Genomic DNA, 27,997 nt, shown 5'->3' on the forward strand with positions numbered 1-27,997 from the left:
GAGTTCCTTAGCAGGCTTGGGAGATCCTGTTTGCTTGCTAGCAGGAGGAAGCAGAGGCTGCCTGAGATGCCTGGTGATCTTGGAGACTTACCATGGAGTAGTTCCAGATCAGTAGCTTAACCAGCAATTTGATGCCAAAGTGCAACTTTCCTTTAATTCCACCTCACCCTACTGTCTCAAGAGTTGCCATCAGCGCAGACCCAAATCTACCCTGAATTTCAATGAAAACTATTGCTTTTATTGCCAAGAAGTACAATGCACTCAATTCTCATTTCTCCAAGTGAATGTTAGATGAATGCTGACAAACTCCCCCATTATTTTTAGAAGGGGCTATTTCCTTCCTCTAAAATGTACTGGTTCTTTGGGGGATGAAGCAGCACTGTTCTCTAGCCCCTGCCCCCAGCAAGAGGAGCTAATGGCCAAACACTTCTTGCCACCTCTTGCTTTTTTTCCCAGTCAGGTGGATTTTTATTTCCCCTGTTAATTAAAGGGTTGAAAAAAATTACCATGAGCTTTGGGGTAGGAACAAAACCCAAAAATTCACATGCTTCTCCATTTGTCCTGTCTTCCACTCTCACGTTAGTCACCCCATGGTGTTAATTCACCAGGACGTAGCCACTGTGCTGGGGATCTACAGTCTCCATCATTTCACAATCGAAGAGTCCAGGCAGCTCCGAGAGGGTTAATGCGTCGTAGTTTGACTGGGACTCGTGAGACACGGAGCTGCTCTGGCTGTCGGGCAATGCTACGCTGCTCTGTTGTGCTGGGTCCATGGAATACTGGCACTGGTCTGGGTAGTCTGGCTCAGAAGAGCTGACAGCAGGCAATTCACAAGTCTGATATGAATATTGTAAAGACTGCGGTGGCTGCTGCACCTGAACTGGTGGTGACAACCGTGATGAGCTGGTGATTTGGGAGGGTGGCAGTGGATCCAGCTGTACTTTCTGGTATTGACTGAGGAAGGGGTCATATTGCATTTGTTCTGAGGAAGGCTCCATCACAGGGCTCAGAGGTTGCTGCAGGCTGAACTGGGCTGATTGCTGCTGCTGTTGTTGTTGTTGTTGTTGCTCCTCCTGGCATGGAAGTGGCAGCTGGCTTGACCTTGGGTATGAGGTCTCAGCTATTTGCATCTGGTTAAAATAGGTCTGCAGCTGGGACTGCTTCTGGAGGAAGAGTCGCTTCTGATGCAGCCTGAATCAAGGACATCAACAGCTATTATTTTTGCCTTTCAAAGTGTTAAGCCACTAGTATGAGTCCTGCATGCTACTCACTCACACACTTCCAGAAGGGAGTGAAGTACAGAACTGGAAAATTCTCAGCCAATCTTGCTTATTACATTTTACAGCAGACCAGAATCTGTTTCTTTCAGCAAATGTGCAGGGTCTGAGTTTGTAGATCCCCTTTTGCTAATGTTTTCAATTGCATAGTGAATTTTTCCCGTGCAATTAAGTTAACCCCCTGCATTGTTTAATTTTGTTTCATAAGGATAAGATACATTGTGTTTGTGCTTTAAGCCTGCTCTTCATTGCTCTGTGGAACTTGGGAGCTGAAGACCTGAGTACTTGCAGTTTACCTGCACCCTGGTAGTGTCAGCTGATAAAGAGCTCATAGCACAAAAGTTTGTGAACATGTTGTCAGTCTTCTAAAAGAAATTACGAATTTAAAGTGAAGCGTTCCTTTTTCAGACAATTTCTAAATGGACAGAGATTGTTCCAGTTCTTTATTGCTCTTAAGAGTAAGAATAAATATCTGTGTATCTTGGAAGCTTCTTACCTGTGTTCCTGTAACTGCTGTTCCAGACTCCGGGGCGATTCTTTGCAGTAGAGCTGGCAAGTATTCTGAGCTTTTGATAACAGAGTGGGTTTCTGCAAGAAAAGCAGTGCTGGTTTAAATTGCATTTGTTTTAATGCATTAGTGCAGAAAGCAAGCGAACGATTGTCCAGCCTTATGACAGTGTAACTGCCCGTTTTCAGGAGCTGTCAACACAGCTACTGTCTAAAACCACAGCCATTACTGCTTACTGGCTTCTAACCCTTACATGCAGAGTATGTTTGCGTAGAATCATCATAGAATGTCCTGAGTTGGAGGCAGGAAACCAGCAGTAATACAGTAGGCTTTCTGCATAATTAGGATCAGTGTCTTGACAAAAGAAAAACACGGCGTAATTTCAAATGCGGCTGTTGTCTAATTTAGCCTTTGACTGATTCTCCCGAGTAATGGGATCTAAAAGGTCAGTCTGCTGTGTAGTACCAGCAGCTGGTTTAATTGAGTGGAGGGGAGGTAGAGTACCTGGAGCCTGTGTTGTAAGTACTGTGTTTCTAAGCTCTGCCGTCTGGGTAATAATGGGGGATGTGCACCATTAGGGAAAGCAGATGCAGCTTCCTGCTGCTGCTGAGATGGTTCCTCCTGCAGAGAGAAGAGGAACAAGCTTCATCCCCAGAAAAGGCTTTTCTGCCTCAACCCTTTCTTTCAGGATTTCCCCTGACAGATGTTTCAGAGTTGCCATATGGACTGGTCTCTGGTGGATTTTTTTTGTCGCTTTTGCTGCATGATGTGCAGCTGAAATCACAAAGCTTTGAACTATTGGCGCTGCAAGATGGCAAGGGCTCGCATCTGTAACTAAAACGGTATTATATATAATGTATTTGCTGACTTGCCCTCTGAAATAGCAAATGTACAGGGTTAGAAAACCGTCCGAACTCTGAACGTGCTTTCATACAGCTCTCATTCCACAGCTTCAAAACGGAAGGCGAAAAGCTTCCAGTAGTGGTGGAGAGGACGCGCATGGGGTAGGCATCGCTAGCAAGTGGGGACTTGGGACGGGAATTAGTTGTCATGAGAATACCATGAGCACTGCAGCACGTTTCCATTAGGTGAGAGGTCCTTGTGAAAACGTTACAACTCTGTGGTTGTTAGAACTCAAATCTTCAGCAATCAGAGAGTTAGAGCTACAACTTTAACACTAGCAGGCTTCCTCTCCAACACTAGGTGCTTACAGGCCTCGGTACTTCTCACCTGTTTTATTCCTTATTATTCCTGTTTGCTGTGACCTGTTCCACTTGGAACAACTAACCAGGGAGGTGGTAGAAACTATTTAGCATTTCACTATGCAAATCAGGCTAACCATTATCACTTGGCTCTTGCACCTCTTAACAATTATACCAGACTAACTCCAACAGGGTAATACGTTATTGCTTTTAACCCTTCAGATTAAAAGCAATAATAAAATGTTGGTTTCTGAGAGCAAACAAGGCCAGGTCCCTGACACCATGAGGATGGTGAAGGCTAGCCTGCAAATGGCCATTCTACAGAAGACAGAAAGGAGAAGAGGGGAACTTTATCCCTAAATTAGCTCTTCTCAGATCCCCAGAACACCTTATTCTCTGTCCCAAAGCCTTAACACCTGAAAGATGGAGTTTGATTTCTGATTGAAGTACCTGTGGAGAGCTATTAATGAGGTCCTGCAACTGGGTGGCAGTTGAGGTCAGGGGAGGTTCTTCTTCTGATCCCATCTGTTCATACAGCAACTGGACTTTGTTCAGTTCCAGGATTCCTTTGGTTCGTGCCAGATTCTGGAGGTGCTGTCTAAATGCTACAATTCCTGGAGAAGAGTGAGCAAAACCCTTGTGAGAAGATCAGCTAATTCGTTATCTGGCTAGCACAGCAAATGGGAGGTAAGCTGAGTACCAACCAAGTCACAAGGCGGCTTGCTGCTTCTGTGCAGGGAGTCCACTTACTACCCTGTCTAGGTATAATGTGTCATGACAGCAGTTCTCATTACCTTGTGTGAGGGACGTGTCAGAAGCTCTGCGCCCCTCTCGGAAGCTGACGGGAGAGCGGTTGTGGGTCTCTCGCTTTTGGAAGGCGAGCGCTTGCATGGCTGGATTGGCAGGTCTCAGACCTATGAAAGGTGGCGTCATTCTGGGTGCTTGTTGGTTAGTTAGCACCATTTCTTTCAATGATGGGGTGTCTTCCAGGAATTTCATATCTCTCTGAATGGATCCCATGTCATACTCTGAATCAATGCTGCCCAGAGATGAGTTTTCATCCAATGAGTAGACTTTCCCTGTGACAAAAACCAAAAGCCAGAATAAAAGGAAAGTGCTGCAGTAACTTAGCAAAGCAAAGGAAGTGCCACAGGCTCAAGCTATTCCTGCCAACAGTGACTGTCTTCGAGGAAATGAAACCAAAAGATCAACTTGAATAAAGTAATTGTAATTTAACATTTGCAGTACCAGAATGGGGATTTGCTACTGATCATATTGCTCTGGTTTTGGGATCCCTGAGAATCCAGAGGTTTTTGTTTCCCCACTGTCCTCCTCTGCCACCACATCTTTATAGGATGAATGGCTTGGGGACAATTAGTTATGTGAAAAAGAACAAGCCAACTTGCCAGACTTTACCACTGTATATTTTGCTGCTTTGGCTTTATAGTGTCTGTACAGCAGGTTTGGGGTTTTTTTCTGCCTTGGCCTTTATAGCAAATGTAAGTAAAAAAACCCAAGAAACTCTGTCTTGTGCTTGTCACTCTTAAAACCTAGTGGTTTTCATCCTGGCCTTATTAGATGGGTGCTGAGAGCAGGAAATGAGCTTTGAGATGTCCATGCAAACCTCTCTACCTGTGCTTGGCACCATCACCACCTGATTGGTAACTTCTGCCAGCGTGTGGCGTCGCTTCCCGCAGCGCGCTGCTTGCAGGGCTGCAAATGCCTGTGCAGGGTCATCCTCTGCCTCTCCTTCTGCTTCTATTCCTTCATCAATAGAAGTTTCCATCACGTTGCTGGGCAGTGATTGGCATCCTTTCCTAATCGCCATGGGAGGTAGAGGATCTAGCAGGCAGCCGTTTACCTAAATGGCACATGGAGAAGATAGACAGCTTTCAATTATGTGCACAGAGCATCACCTTGAAGTGCAAGAAATCTCAGCCTATCATGTAGACTGAAGGCAGCCTGGATACTGAAAATGCTTTTTTGCGTTCTAGATGTAAGAAACCACACAAGGAGTTACTTAAAACAGTGATGAGAACCAGGGCTGCACTCTTAGCGTTGGTAGCTAACCAGTAAGTGAGCAATAAAAGCTTCCAAATGGCAAGCATGAAATCAAACCCCTGGCTGGCAAAAGGCAAAATACAATATGTTGAAATTAAAGTTATAATTTGACGTGATATGAGACAGAACAACAAAAGTTGCATGAGAATAATAATAATAATACGCTTTGTAAATGTAATTCTTCTAAGCTTCTTCCCCTTCCTCACAAAAGCTCTAACTGCGAGCTCCCATGTATTTCACTTATTCTTTGCTACCCTGCGGAGCATTGTCACAGACCTCACAGCTGCATGGCAAAACGGATCAGGCGAGCTCCCTAAGGAGACTTAAGCTATAACTGTGTATTTGTACGGCTGTGGAGCCGTCACACCCTATTAGTTGAATTCATTTAAGTCTGTTAACTGTGGAGGTGTGGAAAGCCTACACAGAGTCTTCCAGTCTGATTACAGGAAACAAAACCCATTAGATGGAGCTGCAGTTTTATGTGGACTCCAGTGGAGGTTTTACAGGCATTCCTTGTCCCAGAAATGGCCTGAGAACTGCTACAACCTATTTGAGATGCTCCGGTTGTAATAATTTTTGACAGTCAGAAGGTCCTGCTGGCTATTTACCATTCAACAGAGAACTAACAGAAATGGAACTCTTTGGGCTGGCTTATTATGAAGTTGGCAGAGAGATGGAATTTTAAGCGCATGGTATTGTAATCGCTTTAGCTGGCAATGGAAGCTTATGGTTAGTTGAGGTTCCATTAGACTTTCCTGTCCTCGTTCGTCTGCATTTTTGGATGAATAGCTGAGTAGGTTACTCCAGATACTCAGCAGTGAACCCTTTGCATTGGGAGCTGTATATAAGGAGTTGTCAGGGCTCTTAAAAATATATTTGAGAAGAACAAGAAAAAAACCCTACTTCTGTGGGTTGATCTTTCTTTTACAAATGACACTGTGGTAAGACTGGAAGGTAAGCAAGGAACACAAGAGGCAGATTAGTGATCAAATAAGACAGATCTGTTGAAAGTTAAATGCAAGACAGAAGTAGGAAAAGAATCTAGATTACCAAGAACTCTTGGTGCTCAGTGAATACTTAAATTTAGGGCAACAGGCATAATGTGTTGTGCCAGCTAGTACAAGAAATGTACAAATCAAGTGGTTAGATGCTAAAGGTCTTTGTATTTGACTTGCTGTTTATCCTGAGAGGTGACCCAGGAATGAGAGCTTGCTGGAGACCAGAGTTTTGGGGGCAGCATATTCTGCTGAGTTAATGCTTGGGAGCCGGTTGAGAACATTGGGTCTTTGTGGAAAAGGATACTGGAGGCAGAGAGAAGCAGCAGGGCTCTCCAGCTCAGCAGGTGTCGAGACCCAGGAGGTGCACTAAGGTCAATGAAGTGACATTAGTTTGGATTAGCAAATGATCTGGCCATGAACTCCACAGTACTTCGCGCTAAGATGATGAACTCTACCCTGTCAGAAGGAACTCCTCTTTAATCATTGAAGAGCTGCAGCTACTACCACTAGCTGTGCTTTTACTAGGCAGTAATTTAAAAGGCAACAATCTTTTTCAGCCTTAATGACTTCTGCCAAAACAACAGGGGGATTTTAAGCTGTACCTTTGGTGTCTCGATTCTTTCTTCCTCCATGAATGCTGGCTCTCCCCGGCAGCTGGGGGGAGGGAATGAAAAGGCTTCTGCTCCTGAAGCGGGGGGAAGACCTGGAGACTGCAACAGCCTTGCATTGGGTGAATGCACGTTAACTGAGGGAACCGCAGCCTGTGCCTGAAAGAGATTTTAACAGCTCCAAAACCAGAACAATTTTAGGTGGGAAACAACATACAAAGTCACAAATTAAAAATAAATAATACCGAGCTCGTTTCCAAAACAGGAGAAGTTTAAGATTGATTTCCTCTTTCTTGACGAATTACATTCTTAAGTCTTCAGACTTCAAAAAAATCACCACTCACCCCAAAACACACAAAGGCCAAACATCACTAAGGTAGCTATGTATTCAAATTGAGTGCTCACTAGCAGTAAAAACAGCGTTTGGGACGCTTAGGTGCCCTTCAACATGCTGGAATTTCTTGTGATATGCAGTACAAACCCCCTTAATATTACCATGAGGCATTGGGGTAGTTTCAATGGCTTTTCTTAAGTGCAGTCTCATGACAATGACATTTTAATCAGGTGATTAAGGCAGCAGAATGAATTGGCAACTTAACCTGATAGGCTGATCCTAATATTTTCTTTCTTGGGTACCTCTTTTTAGGTACCTCTTGGGTACCTAATATTTTCTTTTTCTTGGGTACCTCTTTACTATTCTCTTCCACACTTCATTTCATGGGAGACGGAAAGTGTATGTAGAGAACACCAGGGGAGAAAGTCATTCTATTTTCAACAGGTCCCTTCAGAGTGACTGTGTTTATAACACTAAATAGAGCCTGCGTGCTTTTAGCCCCCAGGCTAGCACAGCTCTCCATAAATTCAACAGCTTGTCAGTCACGTCCAGGTGTTGCACAGTCTCCAGAAATGGTGTTTCTCTAGCATTTTAACCCATAAAAAGTCTTTCTAAAACGATGCTGCAAGTCTACATACCACAGAAATCAGAAACCAGCAATGCTTTCTAAGTGATTCTATGTAAAAACACTGTTTTGAAAGAGAAGAATGTCTTGCACAGCCTGAAGCGCTCTTCCACCAGTAATGAAACCTCACCTTGGCTACTGTCTGCTCAGCAATGGTGCTGGGCCGACGCTGACGAGCATCAAGTCTCTGTTCCACAGGGAAGCTACTCCGATGTGATTTGAGTCTTTCCACTAACAAGTAATAGATGGCAGCAAAGTGGTTATAGCTCTTGTTCTGCAGAGACTGAAAAAGAGAAGCACAGAAGTGGGGGTGCAGCCAACTATGTGTTATCTTTTATCTACCATGAGAGCAGGAAGAAGAAAGACCTGCCACCTAGGAGAAACAGAACCCCAAAGAAACAAAGAACAAACCACCAACCAATCAAGCAAACAACAAAAAGATATCTAAGAGGCAATGGAGTAGGAAAACTTTGTTCTGAATTAAGAGTTTCAAACCAGACTGCCAGGCAGAGAAAAGCATCAACCTTAGTTTAATGTCAGGCTCACAGGAGTTTGCCATGTTCTGGGCTACAACAGTATTTGTAGCATGCAGGTGCTACACTGAACCCCTCAAAGAGTTGAACCTGCAGAAGGGACCAGTTGGTTTGACTATTGAAATAAAGAAAATTGCAAGCAACTCGAGTAATAAGTTCTAATTACAACAACAGAACAGGAGACCTTCCCCCCAGGGACAAATATCTGTTGGAGTCTTTTTTACCTCAATAGTTTTCTGCTGGTCTATTCCAAGGCTGTGCATTAGCCGTAAGACCTGCTCATTATACTCTCCAATGGAAGGTTCATTCTCCTCTCCTGGTGGATAAAGAATAGGTCTCTGTGCAGGAACTTCTATAAGCATCCACTTGTGCTCCTTAATCTGAGCAATAGTGAGCCGTTTGGATGGGTCTAGGACCAACATTCTTCTAATCAGATGTTCACACTCTGTTGGGAAAAACAAACAAACAAAAACCAACCTCCTGAGTAGTACCTGTGTGTACTCACCCCAGAGCTACCAATGCAGAGCGGGGCAAGTCAATATAAGTTGCTTTAAGGGAGCTTATCAATCTGCCGTGCATTTCTAGCTGACCATGATGTGACTATAGTACAGTTGTTATGAGTAAGTCCATTCAGATAGTTCCGACACATAGTTCAGATGGATTTCTGGCTATTTATTCCTGTTTATCTCTCTTGTTTTCATGATTTTGCTAAGAGGCAAACCCTTCCCTGCATCACCACGTAATCAGGAAGGGGACCAGAAAACTACATGTGAAACAGCCGCTCTACACAGCAGTCACAGCAATGACTGCAACTCACATAAGGGTACCTGGATCTAGCTCGCATACCTACAGCAGCAAAGTCACAGACACAATCCAGTTCAGCGCCGGCTGCAAAATGTGCCCAGGAAGGTGAGGGGTTGCATTGGTGCCATAACGGCATTGCTAAAAGCAACCAAGTGCAACATAGCTATGCCCTCGTGGCTATTGTCAGAGGTGGTGTGCAGGTGTGCAGAAGGAAAAGGGGCACAGATGTGCCTCTCCCCCTGCATCTCCGTATTTCTGCGAACAGCAGGATGAGAGATCCTTCCTTCAGCTTCCATTTCAACCCTATCCCTGCCCATAGGCACAGCCACACTGCAACCTCCACGCATGGCGCAGGGAGAACTGGTTTGGTTTGCTTAGCAGCAGCATAACTGCAAAGGTGTACAGCTCACCTGGCCCTATTTGTGTTTCTTTGCAAAACAAATGGTCTACCATACCATAATCTAGCGTGCAGATGCACCGCCTTTTGCTGTATTGCAGAGATTATTCTAGAATTTACTCAATGTTTAGCACACCAAGAGCATAAGAGGACACACTATTACCTTCTGACATAAAATAAGGGATCCTGAACCTTCCTTCAAGAACTCGTTGCCTCAGTATGGGGAGCGTTGGTCCATCAAAAGGTAATGCTCCACAGACCAAAACGTAGAGAACTACACCCATGCTCTGTAAGAAAGAGAACGTTCATTTCATTTTTCAAGCTCCAAGCGCAGTCTCTGAGGTTGGCGAGACAAATCCTGTCACAGCAAAACTTAACATTATGTTCTTACGTTCTGCAGAAACAGGAAATTTATACAAAAAGGAGTTAGATTTCTGAACATACCTAAACGGGAAGAACACTCAGCTAACCCCAAAGGGCTAGGCTTGCAGTACCTTAGACTGAGAAGCAGGCAAGCTGCAGTGTATTGTATTATTTAATATGAGCCAAAGTTTGTACATTCAGTCAGGAGAGATTTCCTCTACTGGGCTAACATACACCTACAGCATACATTTAATAGCCACCTGGATAGATAACTTCAATTCTATTCAATGCTAAGAGGCATTTTAGGACACTCAAGAAATAAGGCTGAAGAGGAACAGCTTGCCTGCAGCTTAAGAAAAATGAAAGATACAATGATACCCAGATATCCAGCTGGGGTCCCTCATATTGCTGTCCTTCAAAGACTTCTGGGGCTGCATATGGTGGGCTTCCACACCACGTCGTCAGAGGCTCACCACTCTTATAGAAATTCCCAAATCCAAAATCTGTTGAGACATTAAAGAGAAAGTCACTCCAAACTCCAGCTGCATGACAAAGAATACGCATGGGCTAGGTCTGAAAGCTCATTTCCATCCATGAAAAGCTCTGTCACAAACGCTTTTAGCCAATATTTACTGGGATGCTGAATGTCCCATACTGCTGGTTTCATGACAACTATGTAATTATTAAAACACCGCAAACCTTCACAACCTGTAGGAGTTTTGAGGGAAACTTCTACCAGTTTGCTAAATCACAGTTTATAAACAGCTATCTCTAAAATTCAACAAACTGACAATCATACAAACATATGAGCTTATTTACTTGCCAAGAGATATCTGAGATTCAGTACTAGATCGGAGGTTTCCTGAGTTTTTTTAGGTGCTCTCTAGCCTTGAATACACAACTAATTTTGACAACAAAAGCATCAACTTTGAGATGGGAGGAGGGAACTCTGCCAAAAGCAACAAGCATGGGAAAACACAACGCCTTTTGCGAGCAGGGAAACTCTGCTACTGGGACTGTCTATGGCCTTTTCAGGCTACAACTAAAATTTAGGCTGCCCAGGGGGGTTGTGGAGTCTCTTTCTCTGCAGACATTCAAACCCACCTGGACACCTTCCTGTGTAACCTCATCTGGGTGTTCCTGCTCCATGGGGGGACTGGACTTCTATTTGTATAGGTTGTGTTACGTATAGGAAAGAGCCTGGCTCTCTCGTCATATACATAGCTATACATGAGAGAACCCTCAGAATCAAGGCAATACAGACACATTAAACAAAAACTGAGCAGGCTTAAAGTTAACCTGGAGTTCTTTTAGAGAAGCAGTATGGAAATGGAATTGGACTACTTACACCGAGCTTAACAGCAGAGGTATGTGGTTGCTTTAATTGAACTCTTCCTGCAACATACATCAAAAATGAACATATGTGGAAGAGGCAGTTTTGGGAACACCAGGACTGGAGAGGTTTTTAGAGCATTTTTTCTTCTCTCTTCAAAGATTTTCCTTAGCATCGAATAAGGTATAGAATCATAGCACAGTTTGGGTTGGAAGGAACCTTTAAAAGTCATCTAGTCCAACCCCACTGCAGTGAGTAAACTCTACTTCAAATAGGAATGATTGGAAACAGTGATTGATTAAATCAGACCTACAATCACTGCGGCTCCTTAGAGATTTGTGTAGCTGTATGCTGATGATCTGCGTGCTGACTGCTAATGACGAGCTGTCATTCTTGTGATGACATCTGTTTTTGCATTGTCAACAATCAGACTGGAAACTTAAAAGACAAATATTTAAGCTTCATTCTACCCTTTTGACCCCACGTCCTTTAATTAATATTGTATTCCAGATAATTAACGTACTTTGTTACAAGAGAACATCCTACAGTACTGTAAATATCTGGAACAGGTGGAACCCTCAAGAGGTTAAATCTCCAACATCAGTCCAAGGTCACCGTATGAGCTCAAAGTCAGAAAATCAGATAACCAGACCCAGCAATGAACTTTTGGGACTTGTCCATAATCAAAGAAAGCCCCACTGCCTATCAGCAAGAAGGCTACAATGCCAAAAAGACTATGTGAAGGTCAGACCATACGCGAGATCCGTAACGGTGTCATGCTCTGCAAGCACACAGAGTGCCCAGCAGCTGCGTGAGCAGTTACACAACGGCATCCTGGCATGTCAGCACACGCTAAAGGTGCAAATGGCCAAGGTCAGCTTGGATTCCAAATCTACACAGGAAACTCTGATGGTAACATTCACGTGAGCCTCCCTTTTACATTCACCTTCAGTTCTGAAACACCTGCAACTTCAGCTGCAATAACAGAGGGAGAAACAACAAAATCTTCTACCGAAAGCTTCCCCGTGACTGTATGTCACCTGCCGTTCTCCTATCACAGCCAGACTTTTGTTGTGAACTTATTAAATTCTCTTTGAGGAGTCTTTTCTCCACATATAATTGGCTTGGCAACCTTGACAATACTTTAGGAGACACGAAGCAATTTCTTCTCTCTGAAGCATTTTGCCATCTGTGTAGGTGTCATTAAATCTGATCTCCCCCTTCACTTCTCTTGAATTTGTCAGATTTTCAACATCCTCTTTGTACTGCAGATAAATCTCAGTCTCTGAGCTGCAGCTCTTACTCAGGCGCCACCCTCAGAAATCTCGGCATCAGACTGACAGGTACATGTAGGTATATTTGTAAGCACAGCTACGGAAAGCATGACCTGCTTGGAAATAAAGAAGATTTCAGTTCCTAAGAAAGTGAAACTCTTTGCCTATCCAGACTGGATTTAAATTATGTATTTGGTGAGTGTGAACATATCTGAAACAGCAAAAGAACGGAGTCTTTAAGTATGGCTGATCAATATAAGAGAAGTTTCAGGTTTATGTTACAATTAGGATTTATTTTTTTTCACTACACGCTTAACTTCCGAACACATAAGAGTTTTATTTACGGTTACCAAACGTAACTCAAGAGCAAGGACATCTTAGAACCGAACGGCATGATCCTTGCAAGGCTGTTACCTTTGATCCCTACCTGAGCAATAGTTACAGAATTCAGGCTGTTGAGACCATGTTCCACTGGGTGCCACAGCAGCAACTGCCTTGCATCTGATGGTCTTGCAACAGCGGAGACTATTAAGTTTTATTAGGCAAATCCATGAATGAAAGGTCTATAAATTGATACTAGAAGGAGTAGCCAAGGATGCACTCTGGTTAAGTACTAATAGAACAACAGTGGCTCTGGGGCTTGGGGGTAGGGACAAGCACACAAGGCATAGGCTGCAAATGGGCAGCCTGGTGTACTCTGTCACTGCCAGACAGACCTGACCTGGTGTGCATTTCCTCAGGAGTCTCCACGCCTTGTCTACAGTATGTGTCTTACGAACCCGGAAAATTGTTCTTTCCATCTATCTTTGCTCTGCAGTTCTAAAACTTCAATTCCCACCAATATCCTTCAGTTATGAACTTCTGCTGAAAAAATAGCACACATTGACAACACAAAGCGCACTAAGAATGAGATACCTACTGATTCATACCGAACTTTTTCATGTAACATAGGACTTAAACCCAGTGTTGCATATTTCAGTCATCTGCTCTTATCCTTAGAAATCCAATTGTATTCTACTGTGGGACAAAATAATTACCTATGCAGAGAGAGAGCATTATTTGTTAGAGCACATAAATGATTATGGTTACCTCTTTTTGTTTCCATTACGCTTGCTACACTTGTGTCTTCAAGTGATGTTAAACCATCTCTTAAGAACTCAAGAATTAATAGCATCCCTGAAAACTATTTCAAAGAAAAAAATTCAGATTTAGATAGGATACTGGATGCTTAGTCCATTGAGCTTCCTCAATTTTAATTATTGCACTGTCAGTTTAGTTGTCGCACTTTTCCGAGTGTTAGAATGGCCAGGATTCAAATAAGCACAAAACCATCACTAGCTTCTCATTGTCCCTCTTCCCCCCTCCACCCTGTTTCTATTTGCAATTGCTGACCTACCAGAATCATTCTGGATCAAAGGTGAATGTTTTTAACCCAAGCACACTGCTAAGATTTCTCATTCCCATGAATTGTATTTGAAGAACATTACTGATGTTTAAGGAGAAAATGTGCTCACCCTCAAAAAAACATATGCCAGCCACGGAATTCTAAAAGGACTGAAGTTGGACTCTCTGGTACACCACAGGACTTAGGTTATATAATGGAGTGATCTTTATCTTTTTAACGTTTGCCTGAATCTGCACGTTAAAAAAATACGATCATTCGCAGCATTGTGTTCAGTTGAATAAATTCTGTGTTTGTGCAATCTGCAAATACTGGCTCTCGACATTTGCAGCGTTTTGTTTCTCAATCTCATTACCCCCTTTAGAATAATCTTGAATTTAGAAGGTATAATTTTTTGAACATACATCATTTAAATGGAATCTGTTTTCCCGTTAAAAATGGAAACAGACTAAGATTTCAGACCCGTCTGCAATTTGAGAAATAGAAGCTCCCTGCCAAGGCCACTGCAACTTCTGCTGTGCATCGAGCAATACGAGCTAGTCTCTAATTCGTACCTCTACAAATCCTTTAGAAGGGATACTCGCTTCAGAGCTATAATTAATCCATTCTTCTAAAGTTACCGACAGAATTCAATCTCCCTGGCTTCACAGAGCCACATGGATCTTTTGTTATAACAGTAATATGAGCAACGGAGATAATCGGGAGAGAGGTACTGATAAAGGAAAGGTATGAGCGTGTTCGAAACAAACCTGATCCACTTCACAAACTGAATGCTGATCAGCCTGTTCTGACGTCAATGCATATTTTACTGTCCACCAGCGCTACAACCTACTTCAAAATAACAGTCTCTCCTACCTGATCTGGTTCAAACAGGGTAGTTTTAGCATCGAGATGGCATGATTTCTGCAGACATCTAAGGCATCTTTTGTGGGGTTGGAAGCACACAGAGAGAAGCTCACTAGTCCACCCTTGAGTCAGAAATGCACAGGTGTTTCACTGTACACACAATGAGCAAGTTTTTATTTGCTTTCCTCCAGCCCTCAGGCACCTCTCCCGTTTCCCAAGACTTGCAAAGATGATGGAGAGCGCTCCAGCAATGACCTCAGCTGGCTCCCTCAGCACCCGCGGGTGCATCCCATCCGGACCCATGGGTTTATGGACGTCCAGACTGCCTCACTGCTCCCCAACCCATCTCATCGACCGAGGCATCAACCGATTATCAGTAAGTGCTAGAAATTGCACAGAATTTTACAGCAGGTCCGTGAAAGCTCAAACCAACAGCTGGGAGCAAACTGTGCCGGTGGCCCTACTAGAAATCCCTCTTCATAGGCAAATAGAAGCTATGTGGTTCTTTGGTGGTGTGGGTTTTTGAATAGCAATACCTATGTCTTCCTTCGAGTTTAAAGAGGATAAAATTCTTGCTCAAGAAATAGTTCTTTAAAGGATTGTGTACATTTCCCATTCTGCTAAAGATGCCTTGTAAGGATTTAAAATATTTTTTTTCTAAGGGTGAAGTTAATCCTCAGAATTAATTGCCTAGTCTTCTCAATGTGTGCTGTAGTATTGCGGAGAAAGGGGTCAATCTTTGTGATGCAGATGCCAAGCAGTTAAACAGGTGTTAACTTTTCCTTTCAAATCTTTAGGGACATGGTCTTCACACTCTACAAACAAAAAGGGGCGCATCTTTTAGAGAACCGCTGGCACATTGAACACTTTTCTGCCATTTTATCCTTATGGAAAGCATTAGGGATCAAGACACATTTTTCAGAGAGAAAATTCAGGGGTACAATAACCCAGCGGTGATCTACAACTCAGAAATGTTTATGACTGTACCTTTCTCAGCCTGATTGACTATCTCTTCGCACTTCCATCCCCAAATGAGCAAGCTTACTCCTATACAAAGCAGCTTCTTACAGCACTTAGCCTTCCTTTCCCACTCCCGTATTACTGATGACTGAAGTTCAACAGTCCTCCAAATCAAGATGTTATCTAGCTTTCCTATTTCAAGTGTTGCTGGGCTAAAGTCAGTATGGAAGGATTCGTGGAATTGTAATGAGTTGACAACCGAGAAAATGATTTCCATTGCTAGCAACATCTGCTGTGTCTAAATTTATAATTAAAATGAAATCATGCATGCAAAATGAAAAAAAAAAATCAGTAAGCTTCCATTTTGAGTTTTCTAATGTTGAAAGAAGTTATTTGATTAACTCTGTTTTAACTCGAACATCTGGCAGCATTAGAGACATGTTATGACACCCACAAAAAATTACTATCACTCTAAAAATTATTTCCTTTTTCCTGAAAGCATAATAGAGCTAATCTAGGAATTATTTTAGCTGCGGTAGCCATAATGCAAAAATATTACATGTATTACCACGCTGATTTTCTGTACCTTTAAGCACAGCAGCCTACCTTGGGCAGCAGCAACTGAACTACTGGAATGGCCCTTCATAAAAATACGGTGTTACTGAACCATCTACATTGGGAGTACCTGCTATTTTGATGTTCATGTTGTTGTCAAGCAAAAGGTTTTCAGCCTTCAGGTCGCGGTGAACAATCTTTCGGCCATGGCAATACTCCACCGCCGAGAGGATCTGCCAGAATTTGCGCCTGGCCTCAGATTCGCTTAGACGGCCATGGCTGGCGAGGTAATCTGTTAAAGCAGATTTAAATGGATTAGACAGCAAGCCACAACTCTGAAACAAAACGATTTCCCTTAAGTAGTTACCACTAGGAAACTCAGAAAGTATTTCAGCCAATCTGTTTCCAACCCATTATTCTTGCACCCTCCACTCAAAAAGAACAGAGTAAGAAAAAGCCGCTGCATAATGAAACTCTACTCTCTGTTCTGTCTTTTAGAGTTACGTGATGATTCTGATAAATATTTTCATATGACGCAAGTCCTGTGGAACTTGGAATAACTGGCTTCGCTGTCAGGAGGTACTTTAAGCTTTAGCCTCCTACCAGTTCACACAAACTTCACACAACTTTCTCCCTCTGGACCCTCAACAGAGGCTGCGCAGCGGCTAAAAGTAGTTTCTTCTCTGGAAATAAAGCAAGTACCCGTAAGGGGAATAAGAAGGAGGAGTTAGAAACCTGTGTTAGGGCAGGAGATGATGACCTAGTGGCAATGACGGAGACATGGTGGGACAGCACACAAGACTGGAATGTGGTCATGGATGGCTGTGTCCTTTTCAGGAAAGACAGGCCAGCCAGGTATGGTGGTGGAGTTGTTCTTTATGTGAGAGCAACTACAATGTATAGAGTATTGTCCATGCACGGATGAGCAGCAAGTTGAGAGTCTATGGGTGAAAGTTAAGGGGCAGGCTGGCAGGGGTGATACTATTGTGGGTGTCTATTATAGGCCACCAGATCAGGGTGAGGAAGTTGATGAAGCCTCTACAGACGGCTGAGAGCAGCCTCACAGTCACAGGCTCTGGTTGTGGTGGGGGATTTGAACTTCCCTGATGGTTGTTGGCAGGACTGCTCGGCCGGCCACAGTCTAGGAGGTTCCTCCAGTGCCTTGACGATAACCTTCTGATGCAAAGGGTGGAGGAGCCGACTAGAAGAGGAGCACTGCTGGACGTCATCCTCACTAACAAGGAGGGTCTGGTTGAAGCGGTAAAGGTTGAGAGCTGCCTTGGTTGCAGCGACCATAAGATGGTGGAGTTCAGGATCTCATGTGGCAGGAGCAGGATAGCAAGAAGAATTGCAACCCTGGACTTCAGCAGGGCAAACTTTGGCCTTTTCAGACAATTGCTGGGGGAAATCCCATGGACAAGGTAAAGGGGCCCAAGATAGCTGGTTGGTGTTCAGGGACTGTTTCTACCGGGCACAAGATCAGAGCATCCCGACACGTAGGAAGCCAAGCGCTGCAAAGTGTTAGAAACTTCAGAGACACTTGTGTACAGGGCTCCAGAAGAACATCCACTAATTGCAATGTTTGAAAATAAATGTTATAAGAGGAATACTTTATTTCGCACATTGTTAGATGTGGCAAATTCAGTACACCCAAAGAAGGATCGGGACAGGAAGGACAAAAAGCTCATATAGGTTAAGTCATCTTTATATTTTATTTTTTTGTTCAATGCTACCCTGCTTTTCTCCACTTTTCAGAGTTGCCCCAGATGTGATATCCTGCTTATCACACAAGCAGCCCAATAATTGGGATTTAAAGGGGTGAGAGAGGGAGATAACCCAGACAACAAGAAGGGACTTTGAACATTTGAGTTCCATTTCCATGAAATCCATTCCCCCCTGGTGTAAGAATTAAAGAGGAGCCAGGCTCCACCTCTGCAGCACTCCAATCACCAGGGCACCCTACACGCTGAACTGTGTTCCACTGCCCTCCGAGTTCATTCTGCCCGGTGATGTGGAGAAAGTTTCTCTGAAACCTCCAGTCAACAACTCCAATTTTATTATTACAACCAAAACGCATGCGAAAATGAAGTGCCTGGGTATCAAGCATAAAACTCATGAAATCGGCTTTTATTAGGCAAGAAAAGTTGTTACAGAATCACAGAATCGACTGGGCTGGAAAAGACCTCAGAGATCATCGAGTCCAACCCTTGGTCCAACTCTAGTCTGTTTATTAGATCATGGCACTAAGTGCCATGTCCAATCTGAGTTTAAAAACCTCCAGGGACAGCGAGTCCAGCACCTCCCCGGGCAGCCATTCCAATGCCTGACCACTCTCTGCACAGAATTGCTTTCTCATCTCCAGCCTCAATTTCCCCTGGCAGAGTTGAAGCCCATGGCCCCTTGTCCTATTGCTGATGCCTGGGAGAAGAGCCCAATCCCCACCTGGCTACAACTGCCCTTCAGGTAGTTCTAGAGAGTGCTGAGCTCACCTCTAAGCCTCCTCTTCTCTAGACTAAACCACCCCAGCTCCCTCAGCCTCTCCCCATAGGTCTTATGTTCTTATGTTATGTTACTTTAACACCTCAGTCCAGTGCCTAAAGAAAGCAACGCTACCTGTTATGTATGAAATACTCCAGCTAAAAGGATTTTCTTTACCTTTGCCAACAGCTCTGCTGCTCTGGTATTTTTCTATTCCTTTGTGTTACCCCACTAGGACATGTTAGACTCATTCATGGAAAATAAACCCATTGTCCCAGGTCCCATTCAAGCTTAAACCAAAGTGGTTATTCTGTAGTGCCAGACGGTGAAGGTTTGCTCGTCACCCAGCACTTACTGTTGTAGCACATTTTGTCTGAGCGCCTGCAGGAAAATCAGGAGACCTTTCCCCCCCTCTGAAATTATAACATGTTTCTGACATTACCTCATGTCCAATTCCTCCTCTAAAAACATAAGTAAGTGACAGAACAGCAGAATATCCCGTGCTTCATTACAAAAACCACTCAGAAATCATTCCAATAAGTCAGAAAAAATATTTAGAAAAAAACCTGTGCAGAAATATTAAGTCTAATAACAAAGATTCCTTAATTATTTTCATTAAAAAAACAAAACAAGGTCTAAGATTTGGCTCAACTGTGTGTGAAACATACATGAAAGGATCTGCAAACTGGGCAAGTCTCAGAGCCCAAAAGGCTTTACTTCTTCAGAATGAATTAGGATTTAAGTCAAAGTTTTACAGGAAATGATACACATTAAAGCCAAGACAAATATGAAGGCAAAAAGAGTTGAAGTTACTTCTGGAATCTTTAGCGATGCTGATTAAAATGTTATATCTTTTGCCTTCTGTTATTTTTCCCTACGACCACCTCACTTTTTCACATAAAGCAGCAAAAAAAACCTTCTGGTCATGTAAATGCAACTTAATAGTTATAGAATCTTGACTGAGTCCTGAGAATGTTTCATATATGAAACCCTGCAACTATACAAAATACACAACCTGCAGTAGGTACAAAGGTAATTTTGCGATAGATTTTTGGCTTACGCTAATCACTTACGCAAGTCTGCACACAAATCCTGCAAGATAAGCAACCTCCAATGTTGTAGTCCCCAAGGCAAGTAATAAGGTGAACGGCAAGATTTCAGAAGGAGAAAGAGAAAAGCTTGTAGGGCAGCCTGCAACTCATGGCCGGGCTTCAAAACTAACACTGCTTTGAGAACAGCAGCTCCGGTGGTGAGAATTCAACCATTCAGCGTTGCCAGACGGGAAGCAGCGTAAAGCAAAACATGCCGTTCCTTCCGAGAAAAACGCAACACAAAAACCAAACCCACATTCCTGAGACGTGCACAAGGTATTCAAAGGCTTCCAGCCCCCAAAACAGACCTATGCTAACGTGCTGGATACAGAAACAGGAGTAACATTCTTGGTATTTTATCATCCTAACACAGGCTCACCCAAATTTTTTGTCACGTGTGCAGGAGCTGATCATTGCTTTGATCATTAATGCATATTTTAAAGTTGAAGGCAATAGCAGGTCAAAATGAAACGCATTTAACTACTTAGCATCACGTTTCACATATTTCTCCTTCGTGGCCTAAAAAGGAGCACTTCTAGCTATATATAGCTAGTTCTGGGAACAAATTCAGCCTATCCCTCTTTCAGTGCTACCCTAGCCTCAATAGCTCCAAAATCTCAAACAGTAACTTGGGACATGTGTGCACAGTACAACCACAGAAAACAAGATGACCTAGAGATTGCTGATAATGGCACTGCAGATGCCATAAGCCCGACTTATAGTTACGACAGTTATTCAGGCTACGCTGAAGGAGAGTTCAGGGCTACAACGTGGTTGCCGTAAGGTTTACACCTATGTAGATGATGTTTGACAAATAAAGGAGACTGACACACTACACTAAAAGGGATCCTTGCGCCAGATAAATACAACTGATAGACTTCGGAAGTTGACGTGAAGATGTTGAACATGAAAATCTTCTCTTACCAAAAATTTCTCCATTTTTGGCAAATTCTGTCACAAGGTACAACATGCTTTTGGTCTCCATCACCTGTTGAGAGAGAAAACACATGAGATTGTTGGAAGAGCAAAAAGTAAAACACCCAAAGGGACACTTGTCATTGCTCTCTTCTGGTAAAGATAAAGTCTTTGCATGGCACATACAGTTATCACCACCTCTCGCTTTGTGTTTACAAGTTACCTCAACAATTTCAAGGGGAACATTTGCATGCTAAGCGCAAGGATAAGCTTTAAATACTCCATAAAGCCAGTGTAAAGAGGAGGAGCTGGATAGGATTCCCAGCCACAAGTGACTAATGGAATAATGGGTCTCCTCAGCAGCGAGGTTACAGACTTTCCTTTAGGGAACTGGCCTAAAGGAATTCCCTCGCTCAACTTCTCTAACATGCTCATGACTGGTACATGGGAAAGGAGACTGGGGAAACAGTGACCCCTGTTACCAACAGTTCTCTAGTTATAGAAAGAACAATATATGAGTAGTCTTAAAACCTGGCAAAATTCAGGTAAAAGCACCACATCACAGGGTCCCATTGACAAAGATAAAGCGTTTGGGCAACTCTTGTCTTACATCACAAGTACATCTGCAGAATCTGCTTTCACACATCTCTTGTCTTGTCTTTGGATAAGATAAAAGGCTACAAGTACTCCTCTATAGAAAACCCCTATATCCACATAGTTCCTCCCAGCTAGTACTCACTGTAGACACATTATGCTGAACATTCCTACCCTGCTCTAGCTTATGTAATACCTTGTCTAATAATCACTGGATATTTCCAACTCAGCTCTTTGACTAACATAAGATTTACAACCTTCTGTGTATTCTAAGCAGATTTGAGGTGCACTTGAGTATCTAAAACAGCCGGCCTAATTGGTACCATAGGATGAAAAAGACCACAACCAGTGTACTTTCCAAAAAGCCAAATACTTGTCAATGCAAATCAATTCCAGAAAAGCTGAGTCTGTCACGGTGATGTGCCAGAAGTCACTGGTGTGGAGCACACTCTGCACACAGGAGCAGAAGAGATGGGGAGAAGGGAAAGACACCACTAATCATACCTGGTAGAGCTTTATAATGTGTGGGTGATCGAGCATCTTCATTATCTTCACTTCTCGGTAGATCTTCTCCAGATTCACAACATCCAGCTGAGATTTGTCAATGATTTTTATTGCCACCTGCAGACAAACAGCAGGAGAGATTAGTTTATCCTTATTCTAGAGGGAATCATGCAATCCCAGATAACCAGTAGCTTTCTTCTAGCTCAGAAATACAGACCCCACGCTTCAAAATACAGCACACAACATTAAACATGTCAGTCGTCCCACTAATTGGCTGCAGCACTATCCCCTTCATCGGCATGTCAGGAAAAGTAGGTTTTACAAGAAATGGAAGACACAGAACAGATGATGGAGGCCAGTGCTCCAACAAGCCCAACGTCAAATGCTCTTATATCAGTAGCAAGTGGAAATAACTGAGGACCCTCCATGGAGCAGCACTATAAAGAAAAAAATCTCAAAGTAGGCTGTTTGAATCCCACCAATGCAAAACCATATTTGAAAAGAGAAACTGTTGGCTCAACACAAATAATCAAACCACGGTGGATCCATGTAGTTTCAACTGTTAGGTGCTTATTTTAACCATAATTAACATGCTCCTACATAAGGACATCAGCAGTTCAGCCATTCAGGGAAAACACTGTACAAATCTCTTTGTCAGTCGAGTGTTGTAAAGAGATCTCAGTTTAGAGAACAGGTCCCAGTCCTATGGGCCTTGTTTTTAGCCAACGCCTGCAAAGTGAATTACATACAACTATACTTGCTTAGGAGACTAAACATTTCAAACAGGAGATACTTTCAAAAACATTAAACCAAGAAGAAAGAAAAACATAGCTGCTGTAAAAACCATGCACAGGACGACAATAAAGAGTATTGAATATATAGATGGTGTTTATTCACCCTGACTATCGCATTATTAATGCCGAAGCGGGAGCAAATACAAGTCATACAAATGCTTCCAATTATAACTGCATTTCACAAACTATTGAACTATAGGGCACAGCTGTTATGCAGAGACAAAAATCCACAGGAGGTGAACCTCATTATCTCCAGCAAGGCTGATTATGGACCCACCTGAATTCTGAATTAACTATTTATTGACTTCATTTCAGTATGCTTTTGCTTGGTAACCTCTTCAAAGCTACTACAGCTGCAATCTGTTCAAAAAAAGACAAACAAGACTTCTTGGGGAGTTGGACTAGATGACCTTTTAAGGTCCCTTTGAACCCAAACTGTTCTATGATTCTTTAGCCAGATCATTCAGTTGACCACTATCAGTAATATATTAGTAAAGGCATGTGTTGTATAACTCCATTCTTTCGGTCTCTCATATCTAAAATAATTCTAAGCACAGCTCTCCACTGAATCTTGAGATGCAAGAGGAAGAGACACAAACTAACGAAGAAAAACTATATTTCCAGCTTAAATAAGTTTTTAGTTTTGAAAACCTACCATATTACAAACTCTCTTTTGTCTTACAATGTGGACTTATTTGGTATTATTAAGTGGTTTTTGAACACAAAGTAAATGCGTACGCCTACATGAAGGAAAAAGCTTTGCTATTTCCAATCCTTCTTCAACTCCCAATGTGCATATTACATATGGGAACACTGTGCCAGGCTTCTATAGGAGAGGCAGCGTAGTAACAGCTGGCACCACTGCTTCTACAGTCAAATGCAGATTAGATATCTCAGTCTATTCTGAACCTTCAGTTTTCATGCATCTTGCCAGGGCCATCAAAGATGGAGAAAAAGCACTTGCAAATGCTTAAAAATCCAGGACCTTGTTCCTAATGATGCGAGGAGGAGCAGTGCATCCAACAGCACCTGCGCACTATGGTCCGTCACCTCAGCTGTGTCACAATGATGGGAAGGACAATAATTCTTAGAGGTGGAGATGCTGCTTCAAGACGAGGAACAGCTTCCTATCTGAAAAGCGTATTGTTCCTGAACATAGAGCTTGCTAACAACCAGCAGCATTTGCCAAGATTTTGGAACATCACTTTAATACTTTGAAGACAGAGAGACTACACACAGAAGGTAATCCTCATTTCTCTGCTGTGGTCACTCACAGCACGAGCAAACTGACTTTCATTTGGCAGGTGCCAAATTAAGGGCAATTACACAAATTTTGCAACTCTACTTTTGGCTTTTTTTTTTTTAAGAGTTATCACTTCTACGGAAAACAGAAGAAACAAAAAAATCCCAGACATCAATGCATAGTATTAGCACATACCTCGAACGACCAAAAAACCCTGTTCCTTCCCTTAGCACCGGTTTTTGCTGCTTAAAGACTTATATTCCAAAACACCTTAGCAACTTTCATGATTCATTTTAATTAGAAATTATTAGGAAGGGCACACATTTCCTTCCGTTTTTTACTAAAGGCCCAGAGAGCTGGACTTCACTCAATCTTTACCTGGGACTGTCACACAGTGAGGGTGACATGCTTGCCAAAACAAGGTGAAAGTTCTAGTTTTCAGCTACTCCAGCTTTCAATTCTCATTGGTTTCATTATCCACTTAGTTACCTGACTAATTTAAAAAAAAAAAAATCATAAAACATCATACAAACCCAACATGCAAACAAACCCAGAAACCACAACACCCCTAAACGTGGTCTAACAAGTTAACACACAATAAGAGGTCTGTCCATGTCAAGGTTTCCCGCAAGTGACAGAAATCCAGATTGGAGTTGTTAAACAATACAATAGACCACATTAAAAATAACAAACTTCCTGCAATCCAGAGCAACTCCAGTTTGTGACAAAGTGTTTGGTTATCAATTAAAAGCATTAACTTCCCTTAGAGGGCAGCACATTATGCTCAACTTGTTACACCTCTGAGTCCCCAGTCTACCTCCAGATAGTGTCTTCCTCCTCTCCCCCTAGATCTAGAGAGACCATCACTGCAAGCATTTAAAGCACCCCGAGTCTTCAGGTTAGGCATTCACACCTAAACTAGGAGCATCTTGTATTAGGAACTGCTAATCTTCCGAGAAATATGCAAACCACCTGTAGCACAGCAGATAGCTAAAAGTACAACTGTGAATCATAAGCACACACCAGTTGGAAGGGTTTCATTTGTATCCGAGGAGCAATGGCCAGTATTCTTCTGCAAACGGCTAATCCTTAGGGGATATCAGTTACGGAGCTTGGGGGTGGGTGGGGAACACGACTCTTTCACACATCGCCTATTCACAAAGGCTTTCCTTCATCTTTAAAGCGCATCACTTTTTTTCAAGTAGTACCTTCACCTATTCTTAGAGCTTTTCATTATTTCACATCATATTTCACTTGAAGCATTATCCATCTTCTTGAACTTCATGCTTCTGATTACTTTTGTTCTCTTTTCTTAGTCTCCTCTTCTTCTGCGGAAAAATTTGGCTTATTTGTGCGTTAACAAAAGTTACCCTGAGGTCACAGGATTCCTCAGCAACAGGACAAATGACCATGGCAGGAAAGCACATGTCATTGACTTCAATGGCAACAAACAAACAACAAGCAAAGGTCACATTCAACCACGCAGCCCCGACGGGGGTTCTCTGTGCCACGAGAGGGTCCCGCACCGTCTTCATTACAAACACATAGCAATCCTGCCGCTTTTCTTAACTTCCACACTTCTGACTATTTAGTCGTGCAATTTTAGTGTCGCATTAATGCAGGATTCAACATATTTCTGAGTTTGGTTGCATACACTATCTACTACCTTGTCCTGCATCCACTTTCTGCTTCGTGCCAGCTTTCATTTTATTTTCACTGTGCTAACAAGTCATGGCAACGATATTTACTATCTTCAGTTCAAGTTACTGTTTTATGTAGGGAGGCTCAAGAGAAACTCAGATAAGGAAATAATCCTTTCTAAAGGGGCTTTATGGGCAAGTCCCAACAGCAACACAGTGCCCATCTTCTCACAGCACAGACCCGATGGTACACAGGTACAGCCTTTCCAGAACCTAATCAGCTGAATATTCTTCCACTGGAAGCTTAATGAAGGCACAGAAGAACGTGAGAAATTAGCAGCTCAAGAAATTTAAGCAATAATTTAGAACAAGCTTGAAATATGAGCAGCCATCCATCTAGAAACATTAATAAGCAGGACTTCCACTTTACGTGCATTGCGAACCAACGCTCCACGAAGTGAGGCGGTTTGAACCTGAGGTGTTTGTTCGAAGTAGTAGTTGGCTAGAATTCATTTCCCCTGACATCACTAGACGTGATCTTAATAGGGTTCCTCTTCCTCAAAGACCACGTGAATACTTCCAGCAACTAACTCTGCAATTATGTTCCAGATAAACATTCTCGCCTCTCTCACTGCACAAAGTCAATGCAGCTGTACTAAAAAAATGAAAGACCTTGACACAAATCTCTGACACGGGCAAATCTGCTGAAAAATCATGCAGAAGATAAAAAGGCTTCAGACTGGACACAAGGCTCATAGGAAGATGAAAGCCAATTAAAGAAGGTCACTACTGTATCAGAACGCACTGGAACTGAGCAATTTCCTAGGACACATGGAAAAATCATATCAGAGTTAGGGAACCGTTAAGCTATAAGTTTTCCGTAACCCTTTTTATTTTGAACAATACTAGACAAACATAATTTCTAAAATGATGGAGCTTAAAGTTTTCATCCCCATCATAAAGCCTGCCAAGGAAACGAGAACTAGATAGTAAACAACAATTTACTATCTTCACATGAAGTGTTTAGAAGCTTGGCATGCGGCATCAAACTTGGGAACGGAACACCAGCATTGCAAGGTTTTTGCTTTGGCACCTCAGTAAGAGCAAGGAAGGATTTAGAAATAATCAACAGTCTATTATGAAACTGGAGAAATGAGACAGTAAGAAATGTAATACTTGGGATGAAAAGATCATCAATCACTGCATGGCCAGAGCAATGTTAGCACTGCAGGTTTGTTTTCCTTAAGTCCAACCTAAAGGCATTTTTCATTACTGTACGGAGTGATTTTGCCACGAGACCACAGTAACTGAATAATTGCAGGTCTTCTTCTTACTTTGTACTTCAGAGAATGTTTTACGTACTTTTGTCTGGTACAGAGAGCACACTAAGCTCTTCTTCAGCAAACCAGGAAGGCAACAGAAACTTACAAAAAGCTTACCCGTAGGTGTAGCAACTAAAACTACAGAAGAAGAAAATATAAAGGGAAACTGATCTTTCAGAGCCATTACTCTCATCAGATCCCTGTTTTTAAAAAAGCAAATGACTACGTTTTATGCACAGACTTAAAGTAATTTTTGTTTTAAGCAACGCTTAATATTTTAACAATCTACAGGCTACTAACCACTAGGTAATATACATGGTGGTGGGGTAGTTAAACAAAGAGACTACAAATGGTTAGATTTGGTTAACTGCCAGGATGATGTATTGAAGAATAAAGGACTCACACACGTGCGTTCCTTTGCCAAAACAGATCACGGAAATAGGACTGCTCATCTGCCTGTATTGGCCAGGTCAGGAAACAGTAAAACATCCAGGACATGAAAGCACGCACAATACTAGGTCTGAATCTTCCCTGTTAGCAGAAACGTATCGCTATCTGATGGCTACACTCACCAACTGAGCCAAGAGCTGCCTGCCCCTTCTCACCCGAGCAGCCCGTCTGTGACAGCAGCCACGGGGTACCGGACTAGAGACATTATCACTGCCCTTGCCAGGAAGATGAAGGCAAGAAAACAAACAAGAACGGCCGCCAGGGCTCCTGCTCCAAAGCCTGCCCGCAGCCGAGCACCTCGAGTAAATAAAGGCTCCCTCGCCTCCCCTCCAGGAGGAGGTTCCAGCGCTAGAAGGGACAAAAGGAGCAAGCAGCCTGCAAGGGCGCTGCTGCACGGCCCCGCCGAGCCACCCAGGCCACCCCCGGGAAAAGCCCGGCTCCCGAGCAGAGCCCCGCAGCCCAGAGGCCGGTGCCCGCTCTGCACCCCGAAGGGAAGACCCGTAACCCCCGCTTCCGAGCGGAGCCCCTCCGGCCAGCTCCCTCCGAAGTCCGCAGCAGCGCCCCGCAGCACTCCGGCCGCCGCCCCCCGCCCACCTCCAAACCCCGAGGGCTCCCGAGCGCTGCCGCTCAACGCCCGGGGCGGGCGCGGGAGAGCCCCGGCGGCGCGGCCGGGCGAGGCCAGGGCAGGGGGAGACGGCGGCCCCCGGCGCCGCGTCTCGTCTCGTCTCGGCTCACCTCGCTGCGCGTGATGCGGTGCCGCGCCAGCTTGACCACAGCGAAGTTGCCTTTGCCCAGCGTGCCCTCGATGTCGTAGAAGCCGACGCGGACGGGCCCGAGCCCGCGGGGCAGCAGCGGGGGGGGCCGCCGGGGCTCGGCCATTACCATG

At 43.4% G+C, this 27,997-nt stretch overlaps 1 protein-coding gene across 1 annotated transcript; it reads right to left on the reverse strand.

The window, feature by feature from the left end:
• Positions 1-596: 596 nt before the first annotated feature.
• SIK2 (salt inducible kinase 2) lies at positions 597-27,996 on the reverse strand (the record flags this gene model as incomplete). The annotated part of the gene is made up of 15 exons (XM_080358016.1): positions 597-1,191; positions 1,774-1,865; positions 2,290-2,406; positions 3,438-3,601; positions 3,782-4,066; positions 4,620-4,848; positions 6,649-6,813; positions 7,744-7,896; positions 8,371-8,591; positions 9,511-9,634; positions 10,089-10,213; positions 16,211-16,372; positions 20,574-20,637; positions 21,663-21,779; positions 27,847-27,996. The coding sequence occupies 15 exons, from the start codon at positions 27,994-27,996 to the stop codon at positions 597-599; spliced, it is 2,763 nt and encodes a 920-aa protein (XP_080214142.1).
• Position 27,997: the final 1 nt, after the last annotated feature.

The sequence above is a fragment of the Nesoenas mayeri genome, assembly GCF_963082525.1.
Source record: "Nesoenas mayeri genome assembly, chromosome: 22".
Lineage (NCBI taxonomy): Eukaryota > Metazoa > Chordata > Aves > Columbiformes > Columbidae > Nesoenas > Nesoenas mayeri.